Consider the following 25,941-nt stretch of genomic DNA (forward strand, 5'->3'; position numbering starts at 1 on the left):
GTGTGTGTGTGTGTGTGTGTGTGTGTGTGTGTGTAAAAGTAGGAAATATAGAGTAGAGTAACTGATTCATAATGAATGTGATTGATGTATTCTCTGTGCGTGCAAAATGTATGCATGCATTTGCGTGTGTGTTTTTGAAAGCACATGACTCAACCTCTCTTTGTGACCATATTTGTGTCTGTTTATCAGTAATTCCAGATCCAATGTGGTCAGCGCTAAACCTTACTTAAACGAAGCCAGAGCCAATACAATGAACTCACATTCTGTCACCATAGCAACACCAAACCAACAACAACAACACCACACTCTGCTGTTTTGTTTACAGGCTTTCCAGTTCATTGGGTTGACATATGGTGGCCAATTGGTGGCGTTGATCTTAACTTCCAGTTTCTTTTAGGAAGTTCAATGATGTTACTTAGCTTGTAAACCAGTTTTTGGATATAAAAAGGATTGAATCCGTTTCCCAACCTTTATTTATATGAAATGAAACACCAGAGAAGTTAGTGGGGGCAGCCAATGGCAAGTATTGTACTGGCTGATTCAAGTTTTGATTTGAATGTAAGAAACACCATGCCCAGCACTCAGCACTCACAGAGACTTTCATTTTGCAACAGGTCATGTCCAATTCAGACACTTTGATCAGTTCACATTGGCTCTGAACCTTTCATTGCCTTAACGTGTCACAGTTAACTGTTAAATGCAGGACACTAACTTCACAATTGTTCACTTAATTAGACAATAACACTAATTAGATCAAGTTGAACTTAATAACTGATGATGAGGCACAATATATGATCCAAATGTAAACTAAATCACAACTCAACACCAAAATGGAAAACACGACTGGAAGCTGCTGAGTTTTTAATAAAGTGGCTAAATACAGACGGATTTTTTTTGCATTCGAAATGTTTAGAAAGAAAGAAGCAAGCAGAATGTAATAACACAGGTCCCACGTGGTCCCAGGGGACGTGTATAAACAACTGGGAGCAGCAAACGCGCCTTTAGTAAAGGACACTACACTACTATGCAACAGAATCATTTTTTCTTATTTCTTTCTGCCTGTTCAAAATTTCAAATTAGAAAGTTAGACTTATCAGTAACCTTGTGACAAATAGTATCAAGAATGGGGTTCAATTGGGGTCTTATCTTTATTTTACTGTAAATTCAAATATATCTAATTAGCTTGGGACTATGACATTATGGCATCGTTGCTTAATGGGATAGTTCAGAATTTTTTAAGTGGAGTTGTATGAGGTACTTATCCATACCTACAGTAGATGGCGGTTGGCACACCCCCAGTTTGGAGAAGCAGGTAGGAGTATAGACACAAAAGCTAAGCAATATACTGCAGTAAAAAGGGGGAGCTGCAAAATTTATTTTAGTTACCTAAAAATGACCCACCCAAAAATAGAAACATTAGTTTAAGTGTAAACCAGATGTAGAATATTTTTCACCACTTTATCTTGCTGTCAAACAGCCCTGTTTAAGTTGACATGTGGGGAACTGAAGCCATTAATACACGGCCTATGGATAAGTACCTAATACAACCCTACTTGAACAAATCCATACTATCCCTTAGTTTGTGTGTGTGTCTTACTGTGAACATGATATCTAACTGTCTCATGTTCAAATAATATACTGTATATATATTTGGTAAATTCTATATTTGTCTTTTTAATTTAAATGTGTATGTTTCAGAAATTGGTTACAGGTTTGCTAGTTTTGTCAGTTTTGTCCCTTGGTAAACAAATTACAACAAAGTGATGATAGTGTATAATTTCCAAAAGGTCTCAGATGAACACACCCATTATACTGAACTTCAGATTCTGGTTCCCATTCTTTAGAGATTTATTCTATCCACACGCCATCATTATTACCACTGAAATATATGGGGTGCTGACACTACTCCCAGTTTCCCACCACAATATGTACATCCTCAACTCCCACTGCAGTTGCAGCAGGCACGTGCCAGACTTGCCTCTTTGGCCCAAGGCTCTCGTGGTGCTTCTTGACTTATATTCTCTTAGACTCTCCTCTCCTCTCCTATTACAGCTTCCTTTCAAACAACATACGACTGTACGACATACAACATTTTGTCTTTAAATAAAGACTTTAGTCTTTAAGTGTTGAAAATATAAAGCCAAAAAAGGCCATCCTTTACATATAAAGTTGTGCATCGCTGCAGCAACAGAAGAGGAAAAAATGCAATTACACAAATTTAGACAATGGAGAGTATCTGTTTGTGAGAGTCACATCTGTCTCTGCATCAACAACAGTTCCCAAAACAATAAAACTGTACTGTAAGTGTGACTTTAACAACCATTCACATTCAGGCAGCAAGATAGCAAATATTTTTTTTATTTCAGAAAGAAGAAAGCCATAGAAATGACACAGGATAAAACATAAACTTGCAATAAACATACAGATAAAGTCTGTGTGATACGGTCGAAAGCTTGGTCTTGCCCTTAGCTGGTTTCAAGGTCAAGAATGAACTGTGAAGACTGAACTGAACTTAAGCCAATATGGCAGAAAAGTCCTAAATGTGCTTAGAATAACGGAGTTGATGAACAAGTTCAAATGTTCATCACAACTGAGTATAACTGGACCTTGAGTGGAGTCTTTTGTCTACACTACTGGCAGGTCTACCCATCTACATGCCATCAAGATACTACTACTACTACTACTACTACTACTACTACTACTACTACTACTACTACTACTACTACTACTACTACTACTAATAAAGGGTTTCCCACAGCACTTTACAGCTAAGGAGGCCACCTAAGCAACAGAAGTGACGTGGTGGCTGGCGTCTGGTGTGCGCGCCAGTGTTTGTGTGTGTGTTCCTGCCCCCCACAAAGCTCCGACACGCAGACACCAGAGCAACAGAAGAAAGTAGCAGCACCTTTGCCAAAATAAAGACTATTTTGGTACCAACATTTACTCGCCAGGTGGCAGATAGCTACATAGATAGATAGATTATTATTCAAATTTTATACTTAGTGTTTAATAAATAATTGTTAAATGTGGTACAGAATGTTCAATGTACAGCATTATTGCTCATGCTGCTTCCTTTTTATGTTTTTTGTCTACTACCCTTGATGAAACTGAATACAGAAGAGCACTGCTTGCTGTGCAAGAGTTAGTAAGACGGTGATGAGTTAACCTTCCCCTTTTCAAATGCCATTGACAGAAGGAGACTGGATTCTGAAGTATAAACAATAAATCCTGGAAATTGAGAGAGGTTGATTAAGGGCAACTGGTCTGTGTCTGTTAGTTTGTGCTTGTAAGAAGAGTGACCATATGGAAATCATTAGATGTGGGCTGATTCACCATGCTGGCACATATTTGTGTTTGCAAAAGTTGTGTGTGGAAAGCTGTCTGCCACCTCCAGTTTCAGTAAGTCAAGCACCACACCCTACACTTTACACACACACACACGCACGCACACACACACACACACACACACACACACACACACCACACACACACACACACACACACACACACACACACACACAGTCTCAAAATATGTTAAAGCTAAGTATTACTTGTTATTTTGTTAAATGATGCTTCAACTGTCCCTGAAAAACACGTCAAAGGAGTTTTACAAATTGACTGTGAGGCAATATAACTTCCTACATAAGTTAAAAAATCAGAACTGGAATTGGATCTAGCAGCTCAGCTGCAATTCAAAAATTTGACCAAGCGATACATTATTTGCCTCATAAGTCATATTCATAAAAATAGAGGGTTACAGTATCACACTGTGAAATTACACTACCCACTAAGCTGCACAGTGGCAGTGCATCTAGAACTGCTAAATACATTAGCCAGTTAATAGGCTTTACCTAAAGAATAGGAAAGAGAGGAGGAGGGAGAGCCAAAGTCAAAGGGCATGAGGGAGGCAGGGAGGTCACTGACAAGCACTTTCAAAGTATTTGAATGAAAAGTGAAGTGATTTGAAGAGGAGGAAAGAGGGGGAGGAAAAGGGAGAAAGGAGGGAATGAGGGAGAAGAGAGTGGGGTGAACCTCCTGGAAGACATAAATAGGCGAAAGAGGACTTAGAGGCTTGCAGTCACTCTCCTCGACAGCCACATCCAACGCTCTTCTCTCCCCTTCTCCTCACCTCCAGCCCTCCTCTCCACTCATCTGCTGCAACCCTCCTTTCATCTGGAACCCTGAACAAAATCAGTGAGTAGTTTCTTCAACACTTCATCTTCATCCTGTTGCCACATTACAGCACAGAGATCCTTACATTAATGGAAATGTCAGCTGTATTATAGAGGGCTACCAACTATACTGTAACTATAAGTATACTATAATTACTGGCAATTATTTCTGTAACAGGAATGGTATGCAATCATATTTAAGTGAAAACAAATTCACATAGCGTCATCAAATATGTGACAAAGAAGTGTAGTACAGATTGTATATGGATGCGGTGTGTTACATTGAGAAAAAAGGGAAATATTGGTTGCAGTGAAATGCAAAAATCTGCTAAAACACATCCTGCTTTACTTTTGTGACAATATGTAAATGGTAATAGCACCCACTTTAACTTAATCAAAATAGTAAATTAGTAAATTAAGAGCAAATCTTTGTAAGAATAGCCTACAAATTTATTAACAGAATTTCACATATTAAGTAGTCTACTTGATTAAGCTAACTGCATATCACTTTATTTGCATGCTGTCCATGTACATACTTCTTAAAGGCAAATATGTGCTGCTGTGATGTGCTTAATTAAAAATGAATGCACCAATGGGGAACAATTAGCTCTTCATTAATCAGGGACTGTCCACACATATATATGAAATACTTTTTAATCATACTGTTAAAAGAGAAGAACTTGAGCACTGCAGATTATTTGGTTCTGACCCAAAAAACTTAGATTTAGAGGTGTTAGATGTTGTTTAACAAGTGAACTTCTTATTTTAAGTGTTCAACTTTACACTTTACACTATAACCTTAAATCAAGCAAGCTTGTCAAGTGAAATTACCTTGCTGCATGGACGGATAATTTCACTTGTTTTGAGTACCTTTTCCCTCAGATTTGTGTTTTTATCTTGTTTTTAGACACCCTTTTTTGTAGTGCAAACTAGTTAAGTTATTGAAAGAGTTCAGGGAAGTTGGCTATGGATGATATAATGAGGTATTCAAAGTTAGGAAAGTCAGCTGACATAGCTTTATTCTGAGGCAGGAGTTAAGAGCAAACTAGACAGTAACTACAGCACACATTACTAAATTTATGCAAGATCTCCTTTTGCCAATCCTATACTGCTTAACTGAGTTTACAAGTCTTAACATTGGAAAAACAGTGGAGGTTTAATTGAGAAAACTTTCCCTCTGACTCACATGCCCCACTTGTTAAACTTGACGCTGATGCTGCAGCCAGACACTTTGCCCTTTCACCAATTCTCCTTGAAAGTCTTGTCATGACCAGATCCAACTGACAAAAGGACAACCTTATAGAAGTCAAAATGAAAAGGACAAATGATAACTAACTACAAACCATTTAAATGCACAGGGACAGATGTGAAGAAATCCTTTTTGGCAGAATAAAAATAGTTGAATCCTTAGAATGAAGACATTTATGGTAACAGCTAGTAAACATGCTCAAAATCAGATTTCTTGGGGTGTAACAACAGCAGAAAGCATGAAAAAGTGTATAGTATGTGGTGATTACACATGATAGAAACTTCACTGATTTTCCTCCTTCAGGTCCTTTATCCTTCCCCAAAATAAACCCTCATTATCATGGACATCACAAGGAAAACCCTCTCCATCTCTGAGGCCCTCTACCACCTGATTGTCATGATGCTGACACTGGGCCGAGGCATTCATTCACTGCCTGTTCCTACTGACGTCCCCATGTGCACGGCCTCAGAAACTGCCCAGTACAGGTTAACGTTTTCCGGCAAGTGGAACCAGGCAGCTTTCCCTAAACAGTATCCTGTCTACCGTCCGCCTGCACAGTGGTCAAACCTCATTGGTAAGTGCACAGCAAACTGGTGTCAAATTGTAATTCATTGGTCACAGTATGGGCAGAAGATGGGAAACAGTATTGATTGTATGAGTAACAGATAGATAATTTCGAAAAGTACATGCAGCTTATAGTAAGTATATAGTAAAAGGAGTACAAAGAAGCAAAATGTCCTGGTTGGTCAGTATATAGTACAAAATATGAAGTTATGTAATATTAACAAACAAGAAATACAACCTTATTGGCTTAATATAGATATCTCTAATACCTGTTGCAAAAACTGGCTTCCTTCTCTCTCTCTCTCTCTCTCTCTCTCTCTCTCTCTCTCTCTCTCTCTCTCTCTCTCTCTCTCTCTCTCTCCTCTTAGGGGTGACCCACAGCTCTGACTACCACATGTGGCAGCGTAATGAATTTGCCAGCAATGGAGTGAGGGAGTTTGCGGAGAAAGGCGAGGCCTGGACGCTTATGAAGGAAGTCGAGGCGGCCGGCGAACGCATCCAGAGTGTTTATGGGATCTTCTCTGCTCCCGCTGTGATGGGGGGCACAGGCCAGATGAACACTGAGTTTGAGGTTTTCGCCAGGCACTCCTATGTAAGTCTCTCAACGCTTGGTTTCCTTCATTCACAGTCAGGGCATTGAGTATATCAGAGGCCTTTTTCTGAACTCTTCAGAATACTTTCCTTAGCCTAGGTCAGAGGCATAAAGGATTTCTTAAAAATGTTGCCAATCATAGCTTTTATTGAAACAGGAATTGTTTTTTTTCTTACATTGATGTGTAGTTTTGACCATTATTCCTATTAAATATATTGATATAATAATACTAATTTACACTGATTATTTAGAAGTAAAAATTGAAGTTTTTGTAATAAATATCAGCCCAACTGTGCAATGTACCTAGCATTGGTCCAACTTTGACCCACCATATTTACTGTAGTTGGGCAGTGTACCAATATAACGGACATTTTAGGTGCATGCACTTGCAGTTTAAGTTCCAAGTAAGTGTTTAACATACCTAGACTGAACTAGGTCAGTGGTGTTGTTACCCAATTTTAGGGTGTAGCATATGGAAAATAACAGTCTGGAGCTGGTTTTATAGTAGCATTAACTGTTTTGCTGCATCAGCCTACTTAAAAAGGCACAATGCAGCTCTTTCTTATATGTTTTTCATAATCAACAATTAGCAGTAGTGTGACAACTTATTACTTGGCTTAAAATACACTCGGGGCATTAACAAATGTTAGGTAATTTCATTTTTTTTAACAACCCTGGTAACCTTTTTATAGTTTTGGCTGTGTTTCTCATAATCATAGCCCCGTGACATGTATCAGCCTCAAGAGAGCTTCCCAAATGTAGCTTAAGTTATGTCTCTACAAAATTGTGTAAAACTTAGCAGGATTTGGCTGTTAAACATTCTACTAGAGTCTCAGGGAAAGGTCATAAAGTTGGGGACAGGTTGGATCCAACACAATGTTAGGTTTGGACATGAAACAAGAGACTGAAGAGGAGGCGAAAGTGTGTCTTGGAGGTGAGAGAAATGGAAAAAGGCCAGTTGGAGACAAAAGATGCTTAAGCGTATACCTTAGTCATCCCCTAATAATAGATACTTTAAAAAACAAACTGATTCCAACAATGTTATGGGAAAGCAAAACTAAATTGGTGAAGTACTTTACTCTGATTTAAACTCATGGTCAAAATAATCCACTGACAAACACGAAGACCAATTAATATATGGTGACATAAAATAACCCTTTTTTTCCCATCCATGTCTTTTTCTTATCTCTCTTTATCTCTTATCTCTCACTTTGACCCACCTCCTCATTTCCCCCTCTCTCTCTATCTTCTTCTCCCTACGGTCTACTTCCTCCTTTTTATCTGCAGCTATCTTTTATGGTGCATCTCATTCCAAGCCCGGACTGGTTTGTGGGTGTGGAGAGCTATGACCTCTGTGATGGCGACCAATGGAAAGAGAACGTGTCGCTGGAGCTTTTCCCATTTGATGCAGGAACTGACAGCGGGTTCACCTTCTCTTCTCCCAACTTCGAGACCATCCCACAGGACAAAATTACACAGGTGGGTTAGCCTGAGCCAAGGGCAACATCCATCAATCTAAAGCCAAAAATCACTAACCGTGTTAATAGGGACATGAGCTTAACATCGTTGATAAAACCAGTGTTTGCAAGGAGATCCATATTGTTTTATACCATTTGTGTGTAAAGATGGAGCACAACAGAAGATAAAACAAATGCCTTGAAGGTTTTGTTTTCTCTTTCTTTGTTTTGCTTTCATCCTAGATTTGAAATGTTCAGGACACTGTGTCTATAGTGGAAAGTACAAACTATGAACATCATTATCACCATTTAAAAATCATTGGCATGAGCACTTTAGTGCCCTAATTACTCAAGACACAAAATCTTATTTGCCAAAAATGTATCTCTTTAACGTAATTAAAGGATGTCACATGTACTGTATAACAGTTGATGCCTCCGTTTACCTCCAATGCCTTACCATATATAAACTGTTATTCCTTGTCCATTTCCCCTCCATAGATCACTTCTTCCTTCCCTAGCCACCCTGCTAACTCCTTTTACTACCCCCGCCTGAAACACCTGCCGCCCATCGCCAAGGTAATGCTGACAAAGATAAAGAAGACCAATCAGATAATCAGCCTGCCTATGGAGCCTACCCAGTCCAACCAACTGCCAACAGGAAATGAGATTGAGGACAAGCTCATTAGTAAGTAAAACCTCTGAATTGTGCACTGGGTAAACTGTGGAATGTTGTTGACAATACGTCACTTGCATAATAACAGTCATAAATGACTGATCACAAGTAGTAATAAAAAAATCTATAAAAAAAACTGAATGGTGCTGTAATTATGATGACTGTACTTACATAGAGAGGAGATGTGGTAATTAAGTCTGCCCTGTGTTAAAACAGTGCAAGGGGCTGTGTTGGTGGGGGTAACAAATGATGACAAAACACTGCACTACCAACATGACATCATGACTTTGTGTAAACATACACACCGACTTTCTTAAGCCAAGTGGCGTGTTATCTGTACATATTTTGAGCTATCCGCATGTATGTCTACGCTGTACACAGCAGAAGTATGCAAACGCACATCAACTTGCTTTGTTATCGCGAGAAGAAAACAATGGTTGAGTTTAGGAAACGTGACACGCAGGTTGGGTTTAGGAAAAGAAGAACGGAGTTGGCTTTAGTAAAAAAAGAAACCGACAGGAAACGTCACACACAGGACACGAAGGAAACGTGACACGTCCCCGGTGTCCTTGGTGCAAGTCCTGTGTTTTACCCATCCACCACCCCAAGCTTTCATACTACTCCCTACGTCGTAAATTCACACGCTATCGCAAGGTAATTTAAGTCAATGGAGGCCAAACGGTGTTGATAAACACGCTAAAAAGAGAGTATGTCTTGATATGTGTCATACATACGCCATTTCATGAGATCCGTCTGGTACAACAGTTTATAATACTAACATAAGGGATTTTTTACAGGAACTCTGGAAAGTTATCAGGACGGCAACAATTTTATCTTTCATCATGATAATCTTTGACCATAATTAGTGCTATGGAGCAGTGCTATGCTATACAATGCTATACAAGTTCCTGCCATCGGTTTCACACTATTTCGCTCAACAACATTGGGTGACAATATTGTTCAGGGTGCTGTAAAACTGTTTGTTTGCTAGAAAACTCAACAAGGTTACTTTGGTACCAGGCCAAAGTGCCCAATAGTAAAACTCAAATATAAAAATTTTGCAAGTATAACATAAACATTTTTGAATCAAATTCAAGCACTTATATATAGCCGGCACAGTATGCTGAAATTTGGATTAGTAAGATCAACATGTTAACAGCATTTGCATCCACCTTCCCTACCCTAAGCTGCCTCTCTCCACTCCACTTGCACAGATCTAATAATTTACACATTTAAAAGAAAATAAATGCTCAAAGTTGCACAAAAGAACAGATGAAGGATTTCACACAATTTTAGGAGCTGGAGTCTTAGTCTTTTCCTGACTTAAATGAAAGCATTTGGGAACCATTACAGGCCACACACAAACTCAATTACTTCCAACCAGAAACCAGAGAAGCCAATTGAGGGCAAGCAATCAGAAAATGCCAAGGGCACATCTGGCATCCAGTGGAAAACTCTAAAGATGAGAGACTGAGAAAGTGAGAAAGCATTTAAAGAAATCTAGGTAATAATTCTGTACGGCAACATTTGAGTCATGACCATAAATAGGATGCAGACAGGTATGTTCTAACAAGATCTGGATCCATAAGGTGAAGCTGGGTTTATTTAATGTTGGTTCCCAGACTGTTAAAATTTAAGACTCTGTTCAACAGATTAGTGGTAACAGTAAAAAAAAGCCCAACTGCAAGTAAGGATAGAAAGAGGGCTTGGAAAAATTAAGACAATCAGTGTGTTGAACTAGAAGTAAAGCCAACAAGGCAGTATTAAAAAAAAAAAACTTACTGTGTGACTGATTTCCTCCAAAGAGGGGAAAAATAACCTTTTGTAAATAAATACATCACCACAGAAAGTCTAAACAGATGACTTGACCAGGAAAGTTTTTTTTGGGACGGAAAAAAAATGAAATAGATAGCGTGCCAACCTGGCAGTAAAGCTGACAGCACAGTAATCAGATTCAGTGTTCAGGTAGACTGTAAAGGTTTGAAGAAGCATCAGAGACTACAAGTCCGTTCCCCTGACTACCCCACAACAAACAACAGAGGGGCCAGGAATCTGTAGGGTTTCCTGCCTGGTTTTCAATGCTCTTTCAATGCTATCTTACCCCTCCTTCTGTTTTATCCTTCCTTCTCTCTGTCTCTTTTATGCCTTGTCCCCAGGGCTTGAGCAACATTTTTCATTATAGATTACAAAACACCTTCTTTGGTTTAGTCTGTGAAATACAAAAAAACATACATCACCCTTGCTTTATTATACTGCATTGTATCACCTTTTCTTTCCCTCTGTCCTTAATAGAAGGGATATTTGACTTGCTTGGGCCATCTCTCCAGCCGGCAGTCCATCCATGTGCTTCCGTATCGCCTCCCATCCTTCTGCTTTTCTACTCTTTAACCGACAACTAAGTCTGTGATGCACATCAGCTCTACGGAAGCTCACAACAAGGTTGGCTGAAGTAGCCTAGCTAGTTCATCATGTTGGACAAAGGGAGAATCAGAGCAAAACAAAAAAGACATGATGTAACATTACATTTCAATGACGAGCCTCCTTTCACTGTATAAGGTACCTTTTAGCAAGGCTCCAAATCCCTATCTGCTGAAGTTGGCTTATTAAGTGATAGCACTGTTTACTGTAAGGCAGGGCTGTACTGACAAATGTTAATGTGTTATAATTCCCTTCTCTTAATGCAGATACCCCTCTGGACTGTGAGGTGTCAGTGTGGTCTCCTTGGGGCTTGTGTAAAAGCAAGTGTGGAGACTCAGGTGTGCAGCACCGCACACGCTACATCATTATGCACCCAGCCAACAATGGATTAGCCTGCCCCCTGTTGGAAGAAGAGAGGAAGTGCTTCCCAGACAACTGTTTATGACTAGGCCAGGAAAGGAAGAAGAGGAAAGAGAGGAAGGAGAGGAGAGAGAAGAAAGAGAGGAAAGCCAGGAAAGGGAGGAAAGGACGAAGACATAGAAATAACAGTAAAAGGGATGTGGCTTATTCACATGAGGCATAAATATGCTAAAGCAAACTCCCTTATTTCCTCCCTGGCTATACCCTCTGTCTGTGGAAATGATTATGTACTGATTGTCTGATTGTGAAATTGCAGAATGTCTTATCCTCAAGACACATTGACAGATCTGACAGCACTAGAGAGGTGTAGTTTGGCAAAATAGCTATTAGACACCACTTCAGTTTTGGCAGATTATCTAAATCGTCTGTGGACAGAACTATGCTGTTTTAAACATAGACATCAACTAAAAACACATTTACAGATTATAATTGGGTTTTAATTGGACATTTCTAAAGATCACAGAAACTTGTTTGCCCACAGTAGATTATAACTCCCAGCAGCTTCCATCAAACGGAAAGCGGATTTGGAAATAAATCAATATAAAGTAAATGATACTTGATCTAAAATCCCAAGAGATACTTAGCAGAAAATCATTATAATAGCAGCTCTGGCACAGGGGAAAACATGATACCTCAATAGTTCCATTATCAAAAGTATAGTAGTACAAGCAGAAAAGTACATCAGTACATTAACATCAGTGCGGTCCTCTCCGCATTCAAAATATAATATTCACTGAGACATATTAGAAATATTAGTTCAAAAATGTTTTGTAAAAAAACAGATACTAAAAATGTAGACAGAGGATAGAGTAGCGTGGGGAAAATTCCACAACAGATAGCAGTTGGTCATACGTCGGTCACAAGGTTTACCAGTTTACTAGTATGCATGATGCCTCAATAGTTCCATTAGCAAAAGTACAGTAGTACAAGCAGAAAAGTAAGTCAGACACATCGGTACGGTCCTCTCCGCATTCAAGACATAATATTCACAGAGACATTGATAGTTTTCTGAAAACAAAGAATATATTTATTAACAGGATTTTTGCCTGTGGTGTACAGTATATAAAATCTGAAAGTATAAGTTGTAGGCCTTTATGTTATTGAAATATTAGTTCAAACATTTTTTGTAAAAAAACAAATGCTAAAAATGTACAAAAAATGTATATTTCTTGTATGGCCAATAAAGGTATTGTGACCTCATTGATAACCGTTTCTTTTAGCAAGAGATTGCATTTACATTATGTATATTTGAAGTCTCATTGCTAAACTTTACATAATTAGAATAACAACTGTGAGTTTTCAATTTTTTAAATTAAAATGCTTCTTTAGTGCCTGACCTTATTGCCTGACATTTAAATTGGAACCCCAGATTCAGGCTGACTTGCATATGGGTTCTGAAAGTCAAATGACTAACACTGGGGCTGCAGGATTAAATTGAGTGAAGATAGAAAAGCTTTTAACAGGATGACCTGGGTTCAAGGCCGGGTGTTGCCTAGGATTCACCCTGATGAAGGGTTGGTCGTAAAATTGATGAATGTACTGACCAACTATTTAAAACAGTTCACCAAATGTTGATTTAGCTCAGGAGGACTGAAATGTCACAGAGCACACTTCATGCTGCTATGTCCAGTGCAGCACGTCCCACTATGAAGCAGGAATCCCATTTGATAGGCAGAACAGACGCCAGTTACACGTAACGTGAGCACTTTCTCCAGAAAAGGTTTCTTGGCAGTAACACCCCCCCACCATGCAACATAGAAAGCTTACTGCCGTTGACAGACTGAACTGCAATAAGAACTAAACATCTGGTGCAAGAGGGAGCTCTCCTTCCGTTTTGAATGACGAAGGAGAGGAAAATTACTGACAGAGAATCAGGAGCAGATTCAATTTCTGGCTTTCCCTTACAGTAGTTCCATCAGCTGTCAGTAAGAGTGAAGTATACAACAAGTACACACTACTATATGATGAAAATATATTGTGGAGTGTATACAATACAAGGGATTTCATTGCCATACCAATCAGGTTTCCAGCATTTTTTTTGGTATGCTCAAGAGTCAGGATACAGTAAAAAAGTGAAAATATATGTACCCCCGCATAATGTTTATAATGTACAACAAACAACAAGATCAATACTCCTGCCATAGGAAAGAAATTGAAATTTGCTTCAAAATGACAGAAGGAACTAAAGTCGCACTATGTGGTTCACAGTAAATTGCAGATATTAACGATAGTATTCATTACAAGATCTGAGATGCTACGTATAAATCCATTGCAGATTAAAACTGAATCTATTATTTCAATGAATCCATTGATTTAGTATACACACTCTCTGCAAAACCACTGAAGAGTAGGAGGAGAAGGAAAACAGATTCTTTGCTAACTTTGAGGAATAACAACTTTTGCAGATGGTAAATATGAGAAGGATTTATTCTGTGTGTGTGTGTGGGAGTGGGGGTTTACTTTATAAGTGAACTCATCTAGGGTTAGCATATGGCAACTATTGTATGTAATGGTTTGGATTACAATTTCCACTTAATTTCCAAAGACATTTGAACCTTCTTTCATACTGTAGTAAAAGTCACAGACTAGTAATCCTTACTGTAGAACTGCACAATTGATCAAATTTTAATCACGATCACGGTTTTGGCTTCCAACGATCAAATTTGCTTAATCGAGCAATATTTTAAATGCGTCAATCCGTTCATAGAACGCTCCGGGTTTTTTTGTAAAGCCAATTGACCGCTCCGTATACCACTGTCTGATCATGTGACAGCTGTATATTGTTAAGCATGAGAGGCAAACCTGTAGTTGTACCAGTGTTTCCGTTGGTAAACGTCTGCTATCACTGTGGCCACGGCGAAAAACACAGAAGAACTTTTTGAATGCAACTAACTTCAGTTCGTAGAATAATAGCGTGGGAGCTAGAGCCTGTTGATCCTGGGCGAGAGATGTGACCCATGGCCAGAATATCATAGTTTATTAAAATGCAGCTCAGTAACGATACAGACATTTCATACACACGTGTGTAACTCTACTGACCCGCCATTCAACCTGTGCTGGACCCATTCATAATGAGTCAGCCGCCACTGTGAGTAGCGTACGCGTCAATCCATCACACCCCCCCTCTCTCCCTAGCTCTTTTAATCAGTTGTTTTTTTAAAACAAGTGAAGGAGCTTTTCTCAGGGATACTTTTTTTTTTGTTGCTATTTATTTCAGATAATTTTCATTTACATGTGTTGCAGCTGTATGTTTGTACAACATACAACTTCAACATAAGAGGAATGTAGCACAGTATGGATGTGAAACGAATTATAAATAGCATATGGGACAATAAAATTTGTTTTGGTTAAAATTAACAAATGATCGTGATAATTAACCGTGATCTCAGTATTGATCAAAATAATCGTGATTATTATTTTGGCCATAATCGTACAGCCCTACCTTACTGCGTTACTACGTTACTAAATTAAAATGTGACCACCATATTTTATTAATAAAATTAAGTCAGTAGGTCAGATGAGAAGTGCATGTCTAATTTGTCAAGAGAAACTGCTGTGGCATCACGCTACCACAGCAGTGTGTTCATACATTGTCTCAGCCTAGGGGGACAACCAAAATGGATAAACACCTTCTTGGATGAATTACTTCCTGCATCTTGTTGATAGCTATTGATATATCCCTCAAGGCACAGTTCAACATCTTTCACTTTGGATTTAGTGTAATAAATGCAGAGGAGGCACTTGGCTCTGCGAAGGAAATAAGTCTACTGCAGTGTTAAACATGTCTACTGCGGTGTTAAACAAGTATACAGCAATAAATATTTTCTGTTTAATAGCAAGGAAATACTTAAATATTGCACGTGCCAGAGTGCTACTCCTACTTCCACGTTGGTGTATTATGAGCGCAATGCTGGATTATCTGTATCTGCAGCAAGTAGTCAGTCCCAGTCAATCACTATTCTTAGCAGCTTCGCTATTGGCTCCCAGTTTAACCAGTCAAATAACGACCAGAATGTCTCGTCACACAAAGCAGCACCTGTGAGTTTCTCACACTCAAACTGTCTCCCTTATAGCCTTCAACTTTAAATACACGCTATAGGACATGAGTATTTGGCTAGTCAATGAAAATTACCTCAATCCTGACCTAGAGTTTGCAGATCTACAAAAAACAAGTGGAACTACAGGCCAACATTTGGACGTCACATGTATTGTAATTTAATATCTCATTGTTAACTGAAAATGGGTTTGCGAGGCATTGGCTTTCTTCTGCAGTGTTACCTGATGTTGGCAGCAGCCATGTATTTTGATCTCGGAGAGCAGGAGGAAAAATGCATCATCGAGGAGATTCCTGAAGACATGCTAGTCACCGGTGAGTCCTGGAGAGGGAATATTCCTGTTGTTTACAATGTGTAGAATTAGATTTGGAAAACTGCATTGTAAATTGCCACGTGATTGTTAAATCACACAGTGATGTTATAAGCAAATCCATGACAGTGTCTCTTAATACAGTGAGTGCAAAGGCCATTTATGACTTCTAAACTGCAGATTAAGTAGTCTTTGTGAAAACTGATTTGTTACTTGCTTTAACAACAATATATATATTTATATTTGTATGTGTGTGTGTGTGTGTGTGTGTATATATATATATATATTATAAATATAAATGTGTACGTGGTGTATATTTGTTTTAACAGAAACTTGTCAATGAATGCATAGATTGCATACTATATTTTTGAATACCTTAAAATATAATAAATTTTAATGTAAATCCCAATTTAAAATTCATAATTTCTATTCCCTCTTTATGATCAATCTTATTCAAATGTTAAAGGCTGTATAATGCCTTGACTACTACTGTGTAGGATTGACATACAAACTGTATCTTACCTTCAGGTTATTTCTTGTTGGAGCCTTGGGATTTGAAGGCGTATTCCCACTACCCTCAACTCGGCGTCACTGTGACAGTCAGAGACCCAAACCATGAGGTACTGCACTCACAGGAGAGGTTTATCACCAAGCCAGCACAATACAAACGCGTGTGTGATAGTACACTAAAACATGTGCTGGCTGGTTTCCCCATTCCAACCAAACCTAAACAAGGATGAAATTTAACACAGTAATACTTAAGATTAGCACTGCAGCATAAGCTTTATCTCTGTTATTGTACAATAACATTAGTCTCACACTTCCAGTTTGCCAGTGCTGGAAGAAGTTTTTAAATCATTTACTTATCAGGGCTGTACTCAACATTAATATAGCAGCAAACAAATATGTGCTATGGGAAGATATAGTGAGTAATGGCATCTTGAGCAGAGAAAAAAGTCACACTCTCTCTAAGTGTGTAGTAATCTGAGTTTCTGTGTGATTTGTTTTGACAACTGGTCTGGCAGCATGTGCATATTAGTGGATCTGGCCATAAAAAACGGTTTGTATTGTGGAACGGTCCGTGGGGAAGCCTTGTGGAGGCAATCCTACGCACGCTGAAACGAAACCGTGTCTTAATTTTGTTGACCCATAGAAATGTTGGCCTAACAGTGTCTTTCCTGCTCTCTAGGTTCTGATGTCCAAACGCTATGGTAAATTTAGTAAATTCACCTTCACAGCTCACGCCTCTGGTCAGCACTACCTTTGCTTCCAAACCAACTCCACAAGGTTTGCTGTCTTTGCTGGAGAGAAGCTGGTGAGACATATGGACACAAACAGAAAATTGATTTAAAAAAGAGAGGGAACTGGAACAACACATACAGTATTCCAATATTATATTGAACACTCTGTCACAACATTGTACATGTGTATAGCGACAATAAAAGGCATTCTATTCTTCTATCTGTAAATTGTGTACAGACTTGTCACACATTTGTAAAAAATAAATAAATAAATAAATAAAAAATGTCTTCATTTGTGCTGCACAGAAACTACATTTGGACGTTCAGGTGGGAGAGCACTCGATTAACCCCAAAACCGACAAGACCAAAGACAACATGGAGACTCTGGAGAACAGCCTCAGCCACCTCATTGATCAGATGATGTACATCACCAGGCAGCAGGAGTACCAGAGGGTAAATAAGTATTGTACTGTTCTGTCCTTAGTGGAAAGGGTAGAAGCAGTGTGGAAGGATTGATGTGAGGATTATCATTCAGTATGAACTTAAATAAATAAATATGGCATACTAATGTTACAAAATGTAGTTTTTTTTCTGAAAGGCAACAATATTTCATGTGTCTCTTCTCCTTGTTTTACATTCCCTCAATTTATTCAGGAGAAAGAGGAGGTGTTTCGTCAGATTGGGGAGGACACCAACAGTAAAGTGCTATGGTGGGCCGTGGTGCAGACCTTCATTCTGCTGTCAGTTGGTTTCTGGCAGATGAAACGACTCAAAGACTTCTTCATCGCCAAGAAGCTGGTCTGATGATGAACTCTGACCTGTCAGCTTTAAGCCTGATGATCTTATAGCATGTCCTGCCCATACCTGTCCAAATATATACTTTTAAAACAATGTATGGCTAGAATAATGATGGATTATGGATGTGACAGTTAAAATTAAATTTATTACTAAATTTTAAAACAAAAATCCACCAACACTGCTTTTAAAATGTTGTTAGTGTACGATATGGATAATATTGCCAAAACTACAATATTTCTAGAAGTTTGCGTTATTCTTTCTTTATAAAATTATTTTCCTTTTTCCCTTTCTATTCTTCAACTCTGTTACCCTTAAAACAGTAGGTAATTGCATAAAATGGACTGTAATCTTGAATTGGGCTCATATTCCCACACCTGTTTACGCTTCTGTTAAAATAAATTGATAACCGAACGTTTTGGCCCCTATTATAAGCAAATGTACACAATGTTTATCAGGACTGAACATACAACACAGGACACTAAAGGGAAGTAATAAACGCAATACAACAGGTGCATTGTTTAGTCAATATTTCCCTGACATGGATGTGAAAATATTTTACTTTACTTACTGAAAAAGTTGTATTACACTTTGCTAACGATAGTTAGCTAGCAGTCTTGTATATTATGGATACATGTACCTATTTAGCTAACGTAAGTTAAAAGATAACGTCAACATTAGCGCTAGAGGAAAAAACTGACGTCGTTAGGTGCTATCTAGTAACGTTAAATATAAGGGAAAAATGTATTATGACGTTAGCTAGGCTGGCAGTTGCTTCTTATATTTTTTCAACATACAATGCCTGAAGTTTGGTAATGTTGCAGTAATTAGTTTTAAACTAATTCAAATAAATTAAAAGAGCATCTGTACCATATAGCTAGCTAGGTCTTTTAGACCAACCAAGCGGTTTTCTCTGCGCTTGCACCTGGGTTCAGCGCCCTAAATTCACTCTGAATTAGCTAGCTAGACCTTACACATCCGTTATGCTAGCTAGCTATACATTAGCATTTAGCTTCACTTGCAGCGGAATATCCCAGGTAACGTGAAACATCTACATAGAACATTAGCTAACATTAATTAACTGTAAGGAGGGGTTAGCGGTGAATACATGTAGCTAAACAGAGATGGGTCTAAATCACGCAATGAAGGTGTAGTTAATATCACTTAGCCAAATTCGTTAATGCTTACAGTTAGCTAGCTCGCTAGTCAACGAACTAGCGTTAGCTAACGAGTTAGACAGGTCAGTTAGCAACCTAAACCCAACCTTATCTTCTTGCAGGTCTTCAAATGGCTTACTGGATCTGTTGCAACTCCTGCTTCCTCTCTCCCAGTGCTGAAAGGAAACTAGCTGTCACAACCTGTGGCCATATCATCTGTAATACCTGTTATCAGAAAGGTAGCTAACGCTAGACAGGTTTATGACACAAATCACTGTTGTGTTTATGTTTGGATAACTTGCTACTGTCTAACAGTTCAGCGCCATATCTTTACTTCAGTTGTACCAGACAGGTGAAAGTGATTAAACAGGGACATCTGTTGGACTTCAAGGTGTATTGCAGAGCTGATAACTCAGTTTTACACAAGAGTGTACTCAAGCCAGTAGCTTCAAACTAAACTTTTCCATGCCTAAGACACAAACGAGTCTCCCAGTATACAAACTTCCCCTTAAGAAGACAAGTTTTACAGTATTTCTTTGTCACACTTTGATGTTGTTATTGTCCATTTTATGTAACAGCAGAGGGAGTCATGTTCTGTTAGTGTCTGATTCTCCTCATACACTCCAGAGTAAAATAACACCATTTAACATTGGATATGGGATACATACAGGAGAGTACTCTCCTGGAAGTCCCTTGGTCCCACTTTGGGAGCCTCTAATCATATTCACAAGGTCTAATCTCAGACAGACTCTCAAGAGTTTGATTTTAATTTGCTTTGCCTTTTGGAGGTTACACTTACTGTAATTCATTTTGGTCCTCAGGCGCCAGCAATTTGAAACCCTAATTTTGTTCACTTCCTGTAGTGGATTTAGAGTCTACATGTCGATTATGTGATGAATTTTTTTCCATATATAATTGAAACTTTTCTTTTAGGCAAACCAGGTCAGTGTTTAATATGCAACACCAAATGCCAAGTATCACCTCTCACTGACAGAGTAAGCATCATTCTTCTCATTTAATGGCATCCTCGGGAGGCTGTGGGGCTGTCTACATGGGATAACACCACAACAGACTAATATCATTTCACAGTCCTACTGACATTACAGACATGTGAAATGTCTTTGTTTCAGAGCAGCTCAGAGGTGAAGGCCCTGTTCTCCGACATCAATGTTGTGGCAACCAAACACTTCACGGAAATCAGCAAAGTTTGGTCATTTTCTATCCCACAAAATATAAAAAACTTTTTAACTTTTAAAATCTTGTTAACTGTTCTTATCAGTTCAGGATTAGGGTCTGTCCATGATGGTTTGAGTTATATGTACAATGTGTGTTTTTATATGACTTTACATTAGACTTACTTTCTTCCCTTTTGTCAGGTTGTAATGTTCCAGGCAAGACATCAAAAGAGACTGTTGACCTACTACCAGCAAAGGGTGTGTGTGTGTGTGTGTGTGTGTGTGTGTGTGTGTGTGTGTGTGTGTGTGTGTGTGTGTGTGTGTGTGTGTGTGTGTGTGTGTGTGTGTGTGTGTGTGTGTGTGTGTGTGTAAAACCTAAGTGGCACACATTTTTTGAAACCCCCTCCAACCATGTTAAATGTACAATTTAATTTGTGTTTCCTGTTCTATTTGCCTACTAAAATAGATATTAACACAACTACTGTACTAGTTCATTACCAAACATTTTATCAATTACAGAATGAGAAACTAGAAGATGTATTAGTCAATATGAAGAAAGAAATGCAGCAGATGGCAAAGTAAGTTGAATCATAAGTTTATAATAAATATTTGCATTTTCATACATATGTTTTAAACTGCAGTTTATGAAAAGTTTGGTGCCTTTCTTTATATTTTAATGTTTTCCTTTTAAAGGAAGCTGAATGAACAGAGTGCCTACATCGCTAAGCTGGAAAACTCTTTTCAGCATCAGAGGTACAGCCCAGAGTAGATACTTATTATATAGTATGTACCTATTAAGAACAATCATATTGGATACATGTTGAAGTTCTGGTTATCTTATATTAAAAGATGAGTAACCCATCCCAAAAAAACATCTGTAGTATTGTTCATGTGTTACAATTTTAGCACTCCCCAGGATTTGATGCCTTTTTAAGAAATATAACTATATTCAAAAGGTTTCTTGGGCAATCACTTTGTTTATGATTGTAACTTCAATTTGTAGTTACTATGCTGGTTCATTAGCCAGTCTTTAACGGTTCCACAATCTGGTTTATTCTAAAAAAACATATCTTTCATTTTCCAAAGCATTTGGCTGATTCTGTAGTATTTTCAGCATCCTTCATTTGCACAGCATTATCAAATGTCATGCTGCATGGTCATGCATCAGGGATCATAATGCTTATGAAATAAAAGACTCACATTTGACTAAATCTACAGTAAAACTTGTAATGATTTAGAATTAAATGGCCTCTTTGAGTTTGGCAGCAGCTTAGCATATGAAGTTATTTACAACCAGCTGGCTGTTATTCCTCACCTCTCACTAGGTGTCACTCCTGCCACGTGTACTCCTGGAAAGTTACAACCACGACCAACACTGAATTAGTTTAAAGGGATAGGTTTATTCTTTTATTTTATAGACAGAAGAGATATATTTTTATGGTACTTAAGTGAAAGTTCTGGATTAAACATTAATATGTATCTGAATAATATTTTCAGCACATATTACAGCCTACAGTGTTAGGTACTATTTAGGTTACATAGAGCTCTACATCCATCAATTATCATTCATGAGTACTGCAAGTCTTTTTTAAATGTTCTGTAATAAACAAACAAAAGGTAGAAATACTGTAAGAAAAAAAACTCTGATCTACGTTGCGGTAGGTCAGAGTTTTTTTTCTTATTAAAGATTGTTTGTTTGGCTTAATGGGGAGAAGAGTTCTCACCCATTCTCTTATTCTAGGATTCAAATTGACAATTGATCGATTTATTAACGTTGTTTACTACTGTTCTTACTCAGTGCCAAAGTTTCATCAGGGCCTCAGATGAGCCATAGTTCCCATACTCCACTTGGACATAAATCAGGTAAACAACAACAACATCACTTTAGGTCATCATGTGCTCTACTCAAATCTGGGCTGTAGGCAAGACCACTTAAGTCCGAGACCAAGACAAGTCCAAGTTGACAAGTCCCAAGTCTAACCAGATTAAATGGTCTTGAGTTGGAGTCAAGCCCATGTTCTGACGCAGTTCACATTAAGTATTCTTCTCTGTTGTTTCACTGTTGTTCATTGTAAGAGTCAAATGTGATATATATATATGTGATAACTTAAACTTTATACAATGTTTTGGGTTTTGAATTTCCCAAAATTTTGCATGGTTTACTAAAATTGAGATAATGACTTCAACCAAAGAGAAATAAATACAGGGGGGACTAGAAACAGACAAGTTTGAGATAACAGTAAAAAAAACAAAAAAACATTTCAGGACCAGACTCACAAAAATATACTAGTAATAAAAAAAGATGAGAACCTCGAAATTGTATAAATCAGGTTTCAGCATTAAGAATTGTTATTGTTTTTTTAAGGCAGACCAATCAAGACTGTTACTTCTTGCATAATGCCTGTTTTGCAAAGCTCTCTAGTACATGTAGTAAGAAGATGCACAACCAATCAGGATTGTCTAGTAATTAATTAACTTATTAGGCCACTGACCGACCATAAAACTGGCTTATGTCCCGTCTTGGTGATCATATCACTGAACCAGGTTTTTTCCTACATTCCCTGCATGACCACTAATGTCTCATCATCATTAATAGAGTTTGGTGGCTGTAATAATGTTTTCCTGCATGGTGTCAGTCCTACAGATCCAATATACCTCCCCCATGTCCCTCTCAAGACACTCCTCAACAACTAATGTGTGAGTATTGTCCTTCCTTCCCTAACTGTTCACTGTATTTGTGAGCATCCCAGTCTGTGTTTCTTTTTACTCTGCCCTTAATTACCTCTCACTACGAGAGCAAAAGAGAGAGAATGTCGGAGGTATTTCACAAAACAAACAAGCTATATATCGTGAGTTCAGCTCCAATGTCTTATGTTAGCTTTAGCTGCTGAATAGCTTTGCCATGCCCTGTGGTTATCTACACACACACACACACACACACACACACACACACACACACACACACACACACACACACACACACACACACACACACACACACACACACACCTGAATAAGCTAAGCTTTGCTTGGGTTTAGTCAAGATTCCCTATTGGGTTTCCCAGACACCATTGACACAGGATTGAATGTCTGCTTGAGTTTAATAGTACTAATGTTGTTTCATCCACTGAGACTTTAGATTCTTCCACTGAGCAAATAGATGACGGACAGCGGATATTAACCCCATTTGCAGTACTACCGCCATGCCTGCAGGGTCAATTCAGTTTTGATTTTGAAAGGAGTTGTTATAGAAATGATATGTACAAGTGCTTTTCAAAAATATTTAGATTAAAGTCACTAAATAAAATAAAAAATGTGACCAATTAAATCAAAGAGTTTCATTTGGAACCTTGATATTTTGCACTTGTTGAATAAGCGAACAAATATGATATAATAATGTTGAATAAACAATAAGCTAATACTAGTCATAGCATTGTTTTCCTTAAAACCAATGAACGCATAAAATAATATAATTTTTTTTTAAATCAAGTACTACTAAAATTATGTGCTTTTTTATTAAATCGCAAGGTAAAAATCAATCATGTAAATGCATGAAATTATCTCACTCTAGTGTAATAATGTTGAAACAATCAACTTGCGTTCTATTTTACATTACATTACACTAATATACTGCAATGTCTGTAAAACTATGAATGTTGCTGTTACATATTTGGCTTGTTATTAAAAAAAGGTTCAGGCACCACTGCAGTGCTCAGCCAACTGAACCCAACAGGACTTAATGAAGCATGCTTTCATGTCTTCCAGCACTGAAAACATGGACCTAGATGAAAGAAGTCTGTTCAGGAAAGTAAGTGTCATTATTTTCTTTGCAGTAAGCTTTCCATTTCTACTGTACTGTGAAAAATGAGAAAATGAAATATAACGATTTGTCTCTGTCTTTCAGCCGAACAATGTCCCCAGACTGTCGTTGATCAGTCCTCCGCAAGATGGACGGATGGGTATGTGCTTTGCTTTTGGTACTCACTATAGGAAGAGCTGTTGTCCATGTCAAAATTTGCTCTCTTAGGACATTATACTAGCAAAATCACATTCAGTTCAGTGGTTTGACGCCTAATATGTATACAAGCAAGGCACTAAAGGTGCTTTAAGAAATGACACGTTACCCAGGATGTAACACAATTAAGTCTCTCTGCCAAAGGTATGCATATGCAGTGGTATAAATAAAATTTGGTGGTTTTGGACTCCCCGGTTGACCACCCACAGTGATTAAACTGATACAGATGTTGGCTGTTGTCATGTTTAGGATTACATCTATTGAGCTCCTTCTCTTTGGTTATGTACTTTAGTCCCTTAAAGGATTTGACCTCCATTGTGGAAGATAAATTAAGTGACAGCCTTTTAAATGATATTAGGATTGTGTAGATCCTTACTAAATCTGTGTGAGCGTTTGGTTTAGTAAATATTGCATTGAAGGAAATCATAATATTTAAAGAGCAACAGATACATTAGGTTGTTATTACTACAAATGGCATTTGCAACTGTGTGCCTGCGAGTTGTGTACATGCTGTAGATGTTTCTCCCTGTTTGGGTAGCAACATCTACGTTTGTGAGTGGCATTTGAAAGATGATTTCCCCCATTTATCTTGTCTTCCTGGAGGATTTTCCAAACTAAACTTGCAGCCTGTTATGGAAGAAGAGACGCATAAGCCTATAATAACCCAGAAATATCTCAGGCATTTTAAAAATCATTACGAGCCATAATATCTGTTTTAAGAATTAACCTTGGATCTCTCTGGTGTTATGTTTAGGCACCATCCCTCACAGGTCGTCCAATCAGAACATGATGACGAACCATTCTGCACGCTCTGCCTCAGTCAGGTGACTCATTTCATTCATTAATGGCATGATTAAATCAAAATAATGCAGATTCCTTATTTTACATATCCTAATTTATGCAAGATAAGCTATTTTAACTTTCCATTGACACTATGAGCAACTTGTCTGACTATTTGTGAGTCTAACAAGAAGGTGCATATGGCACAGCCCTAATCGCACATACATCACACTACTCAGGAGCACACCAAATCTTTGGCTGAGAATTGTCCCTAACAAATACACTATTTACTCCTGTTTGAGTGACATTCGTTAGTTTTAGCAAATGACTTAACCTTTTTAATTAATGATGGTTTTAAAGATAAGAAAAGCTGGGAACATTGGAAAGTATTTAGAGACTGACTAACAAAGTGTTGCTTTTGGTATTTGAATGGCTTTCATGACAATAACAAAAGAAAGTAAATACAACTGAAGTGCAAATGGACTCTTCTCTCCTTTCCCAGTCGTTTTCAAGGATCTCCAGTGACCCCAGATATGTCATACAACCAGAGTTCTGGATGGAAGTCTCCCATCTTCAAACCTCTCACTTCCTTCAGACACTCCATGTCCTCCCTGGTCGGCCCTCCTCCTTAACAAACACACACATAAACTGACAGGAAGCCTTTAGAGGAAATACACCTGGCCACTGACTGACTAACTATATCTTTCACAACTTAAAATGAGTCACCAAAGAGGTTGTGTAATGTGTTTTAACGACCCTGGATTCACAAATGAAATTTATTCGGCTTGTATTGTGCTGTACATTGATGACTAAACTCTCTGTGTTGTTGAATTGTCTCACAATGAATTAAAGGGATGAAATGATGACA

The 25,941-nt window shown here is 38.1% G+C and overlaps 2 protein-coding genes and 1 long non-coding RNA gene across 5 annotated transcripts in view; 2 read left to right on the forward strand and 1 right to left on the reverse strand.

The window, feature by feature from the left end:
- Window positions 1-19,293, reverse strand: part of LOC116696909 (uncharacterized) — a 22,242-nt gene extending 2,949 nt beyond the window's left edge. The window contains exons 1-7 of one of the 3 annotated variants that reach the window (XR_004333856.1): window positions 19,211-19,293; window positions 17,880-18,015; window positions 17,141-17,222; window positions 16,433-16,501; window positions 15,824-15,921; window positions 14,988-15,704; window positions 13,875-14,139 (exon numbers count right to left, since the gene is read on the reverse strand). This is a non-coding gene — a long non-coding RNA (uncharacterized LOC116696909). Of the gene's footprint in view, window positions 1-13,874; window positions 14,140-14,987; window positions 15,705-15,823; window positions 15,939-16,432; window positions 16,502-17,140; window positions 17,223-17,879; window positions 18,016-19,210 lie in introns of those variants that run through there. The other 2 variants (XR_004333857.1, XR_004333858.1) reach the window with 2 other exon arrangements.
- spon2b (spondin 2b, extracellular matrix protein) lies at window positions 3,498-12,706 on the forward strand (the record flags this gene model as incomplete). The annotated part of the gene is given in 6 exon segments (XM_032528160.1): window positions 3,498-4,194; window positions 5,725-5,995; window positions 6,354-6,577; window positions 7,865-8,056; window positions 8,533-8,719; window positions 11,392-12,706. Coding segments are annotated over 5 exon segments (1,017 nt in total). The 3' UTR covers window positions 11,571-12,706.
- On the forward strand, window positions 15,666-25,941 carry rnf212 (ring finger protein 212). The gene is made up of 15 exons (XM_032528159.1): window positions 15,666-15,914; window positions 16,439-16,530; window positions 17,100-17,232; window positions 19,211-19,342; window positions 20,037-20,098; window positions 20,234-20,308; window positions 20,480-20,536; window positions 20,798-20,856; window positions 20,972-21,031; window positions 22,077-22,141; window positions 22,915-22,975; window positions 24,044-24,086; window positions 24,183-24,237; window positions 25,048-25,117; window positions 25,576-25,941. The coding sequence occupies exons 1-15, from the start codon at window positions 15,785-15,787 to the stop codon at window positions 25,703-25,705; spliced, it is 1,224 nt and encodes a 407-aa protein (XP_032384050.1). The 5' UTR covers window positions 15,666-15,784; the 3' UTR covers window positions 25,706-25,941.

Source organism: Etheostoma spectabile, chromosome 10, assembly GCF_008692095.1.
Source record: "Etheostoma spectabile isolate EspeVRDwgs_2016 chromosome 10, UIUC_Espe_1.0, whole genome shotgun sequence".
NCBI classification, from domain to species: domain Eukaryota; kingdom Metazoa; phylum Chordata; class Actinopteri; order Perciformes; family Percidae; genus Etheostoma; species Etheostoma spectabile.